Source organism: Ovis canadensis, chromosome 19 (assembly GCF_042477335.2).
Source record: "Ovis canadensis isolate MfBH-ARS-UI-01 breed Bighorn chromosome 19, ARS-UI_OviCan_v2, whole genome shotgun sequence".
NCBI classification, from domain to species: Eukaryota; Metazoa; Chordata; class Mammalia; order Artiodactyla; family Bovidae; genus Ovis; species Ovis canadensis.
Window position 1 is genome coordinate 65447911 of NC_091263.1, and position 10803 is coordinate 65458713.

Here is a 10803-nt window from a genome sequence, read left to right on the forward strand (position 1 = left end):
GTGAATGGATGTTGTGCCTCGTGTGTTTTAGACGAAAGCAGCTTACGTGCTGTTTTACCAGCGTCGAGACGATGAGTTTCATAAGACACCGTCACTCAGTTTTCCTGGCTCTTCTGATGGCAGTGCAAGACCAAGCAGCTCACAGCAGGGCACGGGGGATGACGAGAGTTACAGCATGGACACCAACTGACCTGCCCAGTGCCCCTGCACCACAGCACCAGTGCCACCCCCCAGGAGAACACCTTTGACACTGAAGACTGCTAGTGTGCCGTCTAAAAACCAGATGAGGAAATTTCCTTTTATGAGCAGAAGAAAAAAAAAAAAAAAGACCCTGTTTGCTCAGAAGGGTTATGTCAAGAGGCTGAATTATTTTTTTTTGTACAGGTGGTAAAAATTTTCTGTAAAACAGGTAGAGCTCCAGAGTTGGGGTTGGCGGTGGGGAGCACACAGTGGAGAGTGGCGGATTCCAAAGAGTGGAGAGGAACACACTGTCATGGAGTGGGGGGCTGCCCTGCCCTCCTGGATTTCGGATTCTGGTGCTGGTTACTGGTCCTCCCAGTGGTCTACCCACAGTAAATCAACCTCAAGTAAACTTGATGTCGTCCCCTTTTCCCTTACTGTGCACCGAGATAGGTTTATAATACCAAAAAAGTAGCCACTGATGCCCCTTTCTGTTTCCCTTTGAGTCACCTTGAATTGCCAGCTTTCTTCTCCCTAATGATGCTTGGTGGTAGGCTTCCTGCCCTTCAGTCTTCTGTGGAGCCTGGCAGTTCTGTTCTGTTCCCAGCATCCTTGATGAATTGAGACTGTTGGATATGGTCTGGCACTTGTATTAGGTCTCACTTAAATATCAGGACACGACACTGCTGGGCACCAGGTCTCCCGCAGCCGTCTCTCTCTGGGTTGGCTTCGGAATAGGAGCTTTCCTGGGCTTGGAAAGGGCTCCCGTTCTGCCGGGGACTTTGGTTAGAAGTGAGATCCCCGCCCCTCGGCCTCGGCCACGACCCCTGTGGTCTGATTTCCCCACCCTTTCCCCGGGGCTTACGGCCATTGTTGCTGTCCCCTCCGTGCGTGCGTGGGCCCTCTGCTTCCCTATCACGCTGCGTGGGTTCAAAGAACGAGGTCATCCATGCGTCCCTTGTCTGACCTTTAACCCTAGCCTTGGGGGTTGGGCTCGTTAGTCCTGGACACGCGCGATCAGCTGATGAGAGCGCGCGACGACCGACCGTTGGCGGGGTCGGCGGTGCGGTTTCTCCGGCTGATGGGTGAGGACGCGGCCGTGGATCTCCGCCCTGGGCGGCCACGGGGTGGGGCCTGAGAGCGGAGTGGGGGTGGTCAGGAGCCGAGGAGGAGGGCCGGGCTCGATCGATCGCCGGTTCTTCCCTACCCGGTGGAGAAGTGGGGACGCAGCTGTTTCCGCGAGGAGAAAATCTCCCCGAGAGTGTTTCTCGGCTCTGACCTGTGGCGTGGCTCAAACTCAAGGAAACTGTGATAAATACCCCTTCGTGGTCGGTTTACAACCTCATCTGTACCGCTATTCTCACTTTGTTCTGTGCATTTCCAGTGTATTACATAATAAAGACACTGTCGCTTGTAGGGAAGATGTCTGAGAAACTGAGGAGATGCAGAAAGGAGCTGACTGCAGCCATCGACCGGGCCTTTGAAGGAGTCAGCCATTCCCAGGAGTGCTCGGGCCGCCCGCGGGTGGAGCCCGACGCCGCCCCTCTCTCCTTCCCCCTCCCCGTGCACCGGCTCCTCTGCCGGAGGCACCCGCTGGTAGCCTGCTCTTCTGCGGCTCCATTCTCTCCCATCCCTGGCACTCTGGAGAACGAGAACGTGGCTTTTGCACCAAACCATGCCCCCGTGAATGCAAAGCCCCAGGTGTTCTGCCCCAAAAGAAACCCTCTGAGCAGCAAGGAAAACATCCTGGTGCGTTCCTCCATTTTGGCACCCGAAAGACAGTTTTGGCGAGCAGCAGGAGACGGGGAGAACTGGAAAAAAGACAGTCTAAGGTGATTCCAATCTCACGGGTTTAACAGCTACAATTAGAGGGATCTCCTATCTGGGGGTAAAAAAAAATTGTTGAAAATCCTAAGCTGGGTCCATGACAGGTTTTTCCCTCCCCTTGGGGGCTCTACTGAAGATAGAAGTGGCAACCCACCAGTATTCTTGCCTGGAAAGTCCCATGGACAGAGGACCCTGGTAGGCTACAGTCCATGGGGTCGCAAAGAGTCGGGCACCACTGAGCGACTTCACTCACTAGGGCCTCTAAGTCTTCCCTAGACCTTGTCTCCTCCCATGTGGTTGCAAACTGCCAGGTCTTAGGAACCTTTTAAAGGCTAATTAAAATTTAAGTTTACTTTTGCATCATCTCTTAGCAAGGAGGACCACGTGGGCTGAAATTTCCAGGTCCTGCCATCTTGGCTGCCCTGGAGGCAGAGACTGAAGAAGCCATTTAATTGTTTCAGTATTAAAAATATCTGTGCTCTTATTCACAGGCATTAATGGGCATTAGGATGCTTTTAGTCAACTTCACTGACTTAGTGGTTCCCAGTTTTCGAATCACAACATAAATGGCAATTTAAAGGACTAGTGTTTGTCTTTAAGCTTATCTAACACTGAGTTCACCTCCGATACTTTCTTGAAAGAGGATCTAATCCTCTGCCTTTTTTTTTTTTTTTCTCCTGGGGGCTGCAGGAATGATACAGAGAAGGATGTGAAAGTTGACACAAGCATCCCACTCAGTGGTTCCAGCCAAGAGGTTACAAAGGATCTGCTTGATATGATTGGTGAGTTCAGAGGGCTGCTCCATCCTCTCCCTGAAAGGATAGATCCTTCACCCAAGCCCCCAAGTCAGCAAGTGTCATAAAAAACACTTATGTCTCTTCCATTGGCTTGGTAGATTTGTTTGGTTCACAGCAGGCTCCATGCAGAGAGCCTTCATGGAGCTGATAGCCTGGAGGAGTCACGTCCATCAAGTCATTTCATAAATGTACAGTTAGAGTGAATTCCCGGAGGCCAAGGACCGCAGCCACTGTTGGTGGATGAGTTTATTTGTGAAGGAAACAGGACATAGGCAGAGATGAAGAGAGGGGGAGTAGTCCATCTCAGGTGGGTGGTGGTTACACAAGATTAAAAGAAAAGTTAGAAGCCCAAACCTCCCATTTAATTCTGCCATCCACCAGAAAGGCAACCACTATTAACACAGTGCGGTATATCCTGGCATAGACACTTTTTTGCTACACACACATCTGTATATTCTGTATGTGAACTTCATGTGCCCTATTTCTACACAATGCACAGTGGCTAGACAGCTTCTAATTAAGAGATACATAGCCTTGGGAGTAGCCCAAAGCTGTTGGCTCTGAAGGGTCACCGGGTTATGGGGCAGGAAAGGAGGCGGTCTGGTGAGGGGTGGTGTATGCCCTGGGGCACAAAGCGAGACCCCTGCCCTTGCTCTAGTGACCCGAGTCTCCTCCCGTGGTCCCGGTAGGTGAACGGAAGTCATCACTGCCTCTGCCTGCCTCCCTCCATGGCCCCTGCCGTCTACGGGAAGCATTTTTCTCCTCTTCTGGCTGTGGTCCATGGCTCTCTGTGCTATGTGCTGTGCTCAGTTGCTTTGGTCATGTCCAGCTCTTTGCCACTCCATATACTATAGCCCACCAGGCTGCTCTCTCCATGGGTTTCTCCAGACAAGGGTCCTGGAGTGGATTACCATGCTCTCCTCCAGGGGATGTTCCTGACACAGGGATCCAATCCACATGTCTTATCTCTCCCACACTGGTAGGTGGGTTCTGTATCACCAGTGCCACCTGACCAGGTTAGATCTTAGTTCTCCGACCAGGGATTGAACCCACGCCCTGTGCAGTGGAGGTTATGAAGTCTTAACCACTGGACCGACAGGGAAATCCCAACAGGCAGCATTTTACTTATTCAAAAGACCCCACACAGTGTCTTGTGTCCTCAAGTCAGGGAATAGTTCCCCGAGAGCCAGAATAGGCACATGCATCTCTGTATCCTCCCACTTGGAGGATACATCCTCCTTGGAGACCAGTGGCTATTTGGGACTCAGTAAATACCTGTGCTAGAAAGGGGGTCAGCAAGCCCATGTTACCATGTGACAGCCTGCCAGCCCAGGTCAGGAGCACCGGCTTTGCACGCTCCCAGGAGACGGCCACCCATTTGTGGTTTTTAACTTCTGCTTGAAATCCCTTCAGAATTCTCCCACTGGATTTGTAATGCTGAATGTTTTTATTTTTAAGACCATACAAGCATCCGAACTATTGAAGAATTGGCTGGTAAACTAGAATTTGAAAACGAGTTGAACCGTGTGTGTGGCCACTGCGAAGATTCGCCTTTCAAGGACGAAGCCTGGGCCTTGCTGGTGGATGAGAGCCCTCAGAAGGCCCCGGACGCAGACTCTGGCGGCCTCAGGCAGGCTTTCGATGACCGCAATATCGTGGAGACTGTTCTGGACTTGGAAGAGGACTACAATTTGATGACCTCTTTTAAATACCAAATTGAGTAAGGACAGTTGACTTCAGCTTTGATTCTTTATAGTAGGAGACTGATGTTAGGATGTCTGTGCAGGTTAGTCACAATCATCTGGGGCCACTTCAAAGGCTTAGCAGAATCTGAATTACTATGACCTTTTAACTTCTAGTGGTGTCCCTTTTTTAGCTGACAGTCCAGTTTTTTGGTTGTTGTTGTTTGTTTTTTTAACTCTGCTGCTTTAAAATGTTTCTTTTTTCACTTTTTTTTTTCCGAACATCTTGACTGTTTTTTGGATTGCTGTTTAATATACACAGTACCCAAGGCAGGTGCAGGTCGTGGGCCTCAGCTGTGTCTCTTGAAGTTCTTTTCCATGGGCCCTGAAAACGTACAAGTTCCACAAGCAGTGTGGGCTTCCTGGTCCCCTGGGATCAGCCCATCCCAGGCCAGCTCAGTGGAGGAACTGGCCTCAAGAGGACCTTGGCCCCAGGCCCCAGCCACACACATGTCTGCCTGTCCCCTGCATGGGCATCATGCCCTCCTCATGGCCAGAGCCTCAGTCCCTCCATCCTTGCCCCTGCCCAGATCAGAGGCCTCTTACTTGTTTCCAGGGAGCTGGCAGCATCCAGCTCCTGTTCTGGCAGGACATTCCCGTGAGGCCAGCCCACCATACACCCACATCAGACATCTGGGCACTCAGCTGAGTGGGGAAAGGAAAGGATGAGTACAGGTCCTGCTCATTCACTTCATACCTGAAGCTCATCCATCCCATTCCAGGACTGGACCCCCAGGAGGCCACAGGTGGTTCCCACGACAGTGACTGTACTGGGATAAGATGGACGCGGGTAGGGAGGGGCTGAGCCACTGCCCTCTGAGGTCAGCATGGTAGCAGCAGCTCAGCAGGGCTGGCTCCAGCCCCACCACTTGAGAGAAAGGACACCATCAGGGATTATTTGGACCCATCTCTCAAAACCATGATGTTCTTTCAGGAAAACTAATAAACTGTTGAGTAAGGTATGATATCTCCCAGAAGCTGAGTGTCAGGGAACTGCTCACCCCCTTGGCTCATAGGGGAGGATGGGGGCAGCAAGGCTGGTGCAGAGCCGTTTGTTATGACATAAAACTCAAAGAGCTGGAAAGGAAGGCCTGGGGCCCGAGGACATCCCACGAGGCTGTATTTTAGGCTAGTGACCCAGCATCCAGGCAGGCTGCAGGGCTGGCAACACCCCATCACCACCACAGGTCTAGAGATTAATCTGGGCCCCACAGGTGGAGACCTTGCACCTAGTTCTTAGTGGTACAAAGCCAGGCACCTGCCTGACCCCTAGCCACTTCAAGGAACAGGCCTCCGCTGCCTGGTCAAGGGCAGAGTGGCTAACCAGAACCTCCTCCCAAGCCACCTGACAGTTCCTGCAGTGGATAATAAACACTCGCAGATGGTGGCGTCGGGGTTCACTTTTTAGTCCCTGAGCCAGAGGGACAGGAGCAGGTAAGAAGAAATACTTACAGCCTCTTGGCTGCTGCACTCAAGAGAAGGGGCTGTCTGGATGGAGACATGTCGGGCGACTTGATATTCAGAACACCACGTCTCCCAACAGTGAGTTCCAAATAATATGTATTGATGTGGATCGTCTCCCAGAGAGGAGGTGAAGCATAATCTCCATCCTCCCCAGTCTCTGCCCATCACTACCCCTGGAGAGTGAGCTGGACTTAGTAACTCACTTTCCAGGGAGAGAGCTGGGGAAGAGAGCAGAGACATGGACAAGCCTGGCAGACGCCACTTAACCAGGTGATAAAGGTGCATCCCCCCCGTGCTGTCCTGTGCCCCTCACCCACCCCTGACAGGATGCAACGAGATGGGGCTTCATTTTAAACCCAGAGTGGAGGGTATTCTCCAGGATGCCTGGCCAGTACCCTAGATTGTCGATGTCAGGAAAGCAAGGAAAAACTCAAAATCTGTCACACGGCAGCAGACACCGAGGAGACACTGACTAAATGCAGTGTGGTGTCCTGGATTGCGTCCTGGAATGGAGAGGGGACGCTCATGGAAAAACGGATCAAATACAAGCTCAAGTTTAGTTCTTAATATGTTTATGTTAGTTTCTTAGTTTTGACACGTACACCACAGTTATGCAAGAGGTTAACTTTAAGAGAAGCTAAGTGAAGGATATGTTTGAACTTACTATCTTTTGTACCTTTCCTGTAAATCTGAATTTATTCCAAAATCTGCAAATTTTTTTTAATGCGGTTGATTCCAAGTTTGTGACATTATTACTGAGGAAGACAAGGAGGGTTTTAGTCTTTTTTGTCTATGCTTTTCAGTTTATCTGCAGTGGACCTGAATCACATCTGCAGAAAGAAGAAATTAGAGTTGTTTTTAAAACCCTCACCTCCGCCAACCAGCCGTGGGCATCCCTCACCAGATACCTGCCCAGAGGTGACCTTCACAGTTTCTGGGAACTGCAGCAGGTCCAGGGCTGGCACAGGAGGCTCAGCAGGACCCTCACTAGTGGCTCCCCCTTCCCTGATAGTGCTGGACCCTCAGGGCCAGAAGCTCTAGGCCTCACAGAGCTGTTTCTCGGCACTTAGTTCTCCCTGGAGAGGCTTTGCAGAGGGGGTGGCTGCTGGGAGCAGAGATCCAGTGCTAACCCTACAAGACTGAAATGAGAGGACTTTTTTTCTGCCTGCAACATGGACTGTGGCACTTGGGAATGAGGGCCGAGCCTGGGTTAGGGGTGGGGCAGAAGGGGGGCTTTAGATTGTCCTGGCTAGATAGACAAGTATACCTCTAGCTTAGCAAAGTCTTTGTGTGAAAATTCAGATTTACCAAAGAACTAATCCAGCCTGGACTCCTTAAAGGAGGAGTTTTTCCTCGCTGTAGAAACACAGCTGTTGGGTAAAGCAGGTGAGCCCTGAGCCTCCGGCATGCCACTCCCAGAGTAGCTGGGATGGCCACATGGTCATTGCCTTGGCGACACCTTCTCTTGTCTCTGCCTCCCTGGCTCCCCAAGGTGCCCAAGGGACGTCTTCCTCCTCTGTCATGTGCCTCAGGGCAGCAGGCAGAAATGTGCTCATCTGCGCAGAGCAGAGGGTTGGGGAGCCAGTCTCTAGGGATTGAGCTGGAGGAATAACAGGAGCCTAGATTTTTTTTTTTAATTCGCCTAGAACATTTATTTTAATAAAACTTGGGACCAAAGACTTCTTGGGGAGACATTGATATTTGAGAAACTAAAAATGTTTTACGTCATTTGGTTCTCTCCCCCGCAGTTCATCTTGGCAAGCCAAACAATCACTGGATTGTTTCCGTGGAAACACCAAACTGCAGTTTGGATTAGCAGAATCAAAATAGAAACAAGGCAGCTTCAAGAATAAATAGGAGCTTTGGAACCGGCTAGTCGCCAACTGCAAGTTCAACTTCCAGCACAAGGCATGTGAGAAGCTGGGCCCATCCAGTTCTGTTAAGGAGGGGTTTCCAGGTCCTCTGGCTGCATCCTGCCTACAGGGTCGAGGCCAAAATCACTAGAAACCAGCTCTGTCAGTGTATTGGTAAACTTTGTAACAAAACTTAGGGCAGGAGGTGGTCTGCAGAAACAAGGAGAGGCTGAGAACTGGAGGAAAAGATGGGAGAAGGGACAGGAAGGAGGAGAGATGAGTAAATGCCAAGTGAAGGTCCAGCAGAGCAGAGGCCACAGCTGAGGCTTGAGATTAGAGCAGCAGTTCTTTCAAGAGGACAATTCAAGGGTGGCCAAGGACTGGAAACAGTGACCCCGCCCTCAGCCCCTTCCAGATTTCAGTGTTTCCCTACATTCCTGGGCCTGGCTGTCTAGCCATAGAGATCAAGACTAGAGCCTGAATTCTTGCCAGGTAAGCTCTGGGGCACTGATGGTCAGTAAGCGTCTGCCTCAGTGTGGCTCCAGCCAGCATAATCAGGCACACAAGCTTACCTTCTCATCTCTAAGTCTCAGGGCTGCCCACCCCCTGCTCCCCTCACCAGGGGAGTGGGGGAGCCACCTCTTGGCCCACCTGCCCTGCCTCCTTAACATTCTGCTGCACCCTGCATTTCCAAGCCCAGGGAAGACTCTCAAGGGGGTCAGGAGACCAGGAGGATGGAGACAGGCCACCTGGGGGACCTGTGCCCCTCACCTTGGCATCCAGGTATGTGCTGGTAAGGTAGCACCATCCTGCCACAGGAGAAACCGTGAGCTGTTAATGATCAAAGAAATTGATGAAAAGGATTCCCTCCTCCTGAATGATGGGCCAGGGCTCACCCTCTAGCAGAGGGAGCCTCCTCTTAACCGAGGCACAAGATGTTTGATACAGCAGAGAAGGCCAGTGAACTAGAAGGGGGAGCCGGGGAGGCCACCAAACCTGCTTGTGGGTCGTTATTGGAAAGACTGTCATCCGGAGACAATCTGAGGCTCTGGTAATTTGCTTTCTCCCAGGAGTACGTGGGAGAACATTAATATTTTAGGTTCCTGCTAAATATTTATAGAGGGAGCAAAGTTTTACTCAGGAAATCTACTGACAATGGATTGCAGCTCTGCTGGGGAAGGACTTCCTGTGCTAGGCCAGCTGGAAAGTGCCTGATTCGATGAAGAGTTTTGGCCTAAGGCCTGGCATGAAAAAATAATTTTAAAACCTGCTCATATCTTATAGGAAACAGCTGTCTTTTTTGAGGGCAAAAATGCTGTGATTTTCTGGGTACTTTGGGTGGGAGCTGGCCTGGGAGAGAGGAATGGGCATCAGGTTTCTTATAGGAAACCTGTCGTCAGGAGCTCTTTGGAACATCTGAGATGAAAAGGGGAAGTTGCAGAGGGCTACTGGAGAGACCCAACTTTCAGGACAGGCTGCCAGGAGCTGTTTGATAAGCAGGCTGTCCCTGCCTTCAGTACATATTTGTCAGTTGTCTCCTAGTGACACACCACTCCTGGATGCTGAGAATACAGTAGGGATGAGGTGGATGCTGTTCTTTTATTTTTTACAGCTGCTGTTCTTGCTTCTGGAGTTTATGTTCCACTATGCAGGGTGGGCAAAATACAGATTTAAAGTATCATTTCAGATGGAACTATCTGAGAGAAATGAAAACACGGTAAGGGAATGGGCAACGAGGAGGGCAAGCCCCTTCAGAGACCTCTCTGTAGGTGATGTTTAAATTGATACTTGACTGTGAAGACAATTAGGTGCTGCAAGTGGCTTCTTTTCCATCCTCAGACTGTAGCTGGGGTTGTATAGAAGGAGGAGCCCCTAGGTGGGCCCTGGGCCAATAGACCTCCCACCACATCCGCCCCTGTGTAGCTACATACATCCCTATCAGCATCCAAAGAACCAAAAATGTGTGCTTCAGGGATGTGCTGGGCTGTGTCATGCTCACCAAATTTGGCAGGAACATAATAGTTGGGGTTTTTTTTTAAACCCTTAGGAATAAAATAAGAAATATAATATCCTTTCCTGATGATTACTAGAGACAGGCAGTGTAATTTAATTAGCCCAGCCTTGTTAGGTGTTAAATGTACTGCTTATTCTACAAAAACACCCAGCTCATGTAACACTGAGTCACTCTGGCCTTTTGACTTTTAAACAAAATAAAATACTTCTAAAGAAATACAGGATTTCATAACACAGCAGAATTAAGGAATAGAGGGTTCTGCCTTGGCATTCTAAAGTTGGAGGGAAACATCAATGAGAAGGCCACAGTCATAAATGTTGGTGGAGTTCTCTCAACAGGGTCTCAGCTTTGAAGTAAAATGATTAAACTTTTCAACTTAGAGCAATAAAACATTTCCAAATGCAGACTGCTCTTCTCTACAAACCTCAGAGTAACCGCTGCACAGCCGCCTGTAGCCTGTTTGGGAAGGGCTGGGTTCCATCTCCCCTTGCCACCTTGGCACCAGCAAAACCAGCAGGGAAGGCAGTGGAGGCTTGCAGAGGGGTGCACAGAGGGCGCGAGTCCAGGGTGGCCTGAGGCAGGGCCCGCGTCTCATTTTGTTGCCCTTACAGAAGGCTGCTGCCGTTGCTCGTGGCCACAGAGCACAGGGACTGTTGGTCCGGAAATGAGACTGAAAGCAGCTTAGGCTGCCCAGCAGCCCTGCCAGAGGCGTCACAGGCAAACTAAACCACCGAAGTTTTGTGGGATACGTGCCCCTGAAAATAAATAGAAATCAGGAGCTATTACGGTCCACCTAGAAGCCCCATTTTCAGGAATTCCCTGGCAGTCCAGTGGTTAGGACTTTTGACTGCAGTGGCCCAGGTTGAAGCCCTGGTTGGGGAACTAAGATCCCCAAAAGCCACCTGGCTCAGCACCCCTCCCCCCCC

The 10803-nt window shown here is 50.6% G+C and overlaps 2 protein-coding genes across 5 annotated transcripts in view; both read left to right on the top strand.

Annotated features, from left to right (window-relative positions):
• Nucleotides 1–592, top strand: part of USP4 (ubiquitin specific peptidase 4) — a 39919-nt gene extending 39327 nt beyond the window's left edge. For both annotated transcript variants that reach the window (XM_069562360.1, XM_069562361.1), the window contains one exon: nucleotides 32–592. In XM_069562360.1, the coding sequence (XP_069418461.1) occupies nucleotides 32–190 (159 nt within the window). In that variant the 3' untranslated portion in view covers nucleotides 191–592. The remainder of the gene's footprint in view (nucleotides 1–31) is intronic.
• A 107-nt stretch (nucleotides 593–699) lies between these two features.
• C19H3orf62 (chromosome 19 C3orf62 homolog) lies at nucleotides 700–10281 on the top strand. Of its 3 annotated transcripts, none has more exons than XM_069562371.1 (4): nucleotides 700–1265; nucleotides 1598–2012; nucleotides 2698–2789; nucleotides 4263–5508. In XM_069562371.1, the coding sequence occupies exons 1-4, from the start codon at nucleotides 1205–1207 to the stop codon at nucleotides 4526–4528; spliced, it is 834 nt and encodes a 277-aa protein (XP_069418472.1). In that variant the 5' UTR covers nucleotides 700–1204; the 3' UTR covers nucleotides 4529–5508. The 3 variants fall into 3 exon arrangements, with proteins under 3 accessions (XP_069418472.1, XP_069418471.1, XP_069418473.1); XM_069562370.1 differs by lacking the exon at nucleotides 700–1265 and adding an exon at nucleotides 7759–10281 and having other exon boundaries at nucleotides 1295–2012; nucleotides 4263–4524; XM_069562372.1 differs by lacking the exon at nucleotides 700–1265 and having other exon boundaries at nucleotides 1462–2012.
• Nucleotides 10282–10803: the final 522 nt, after the last annotated feature.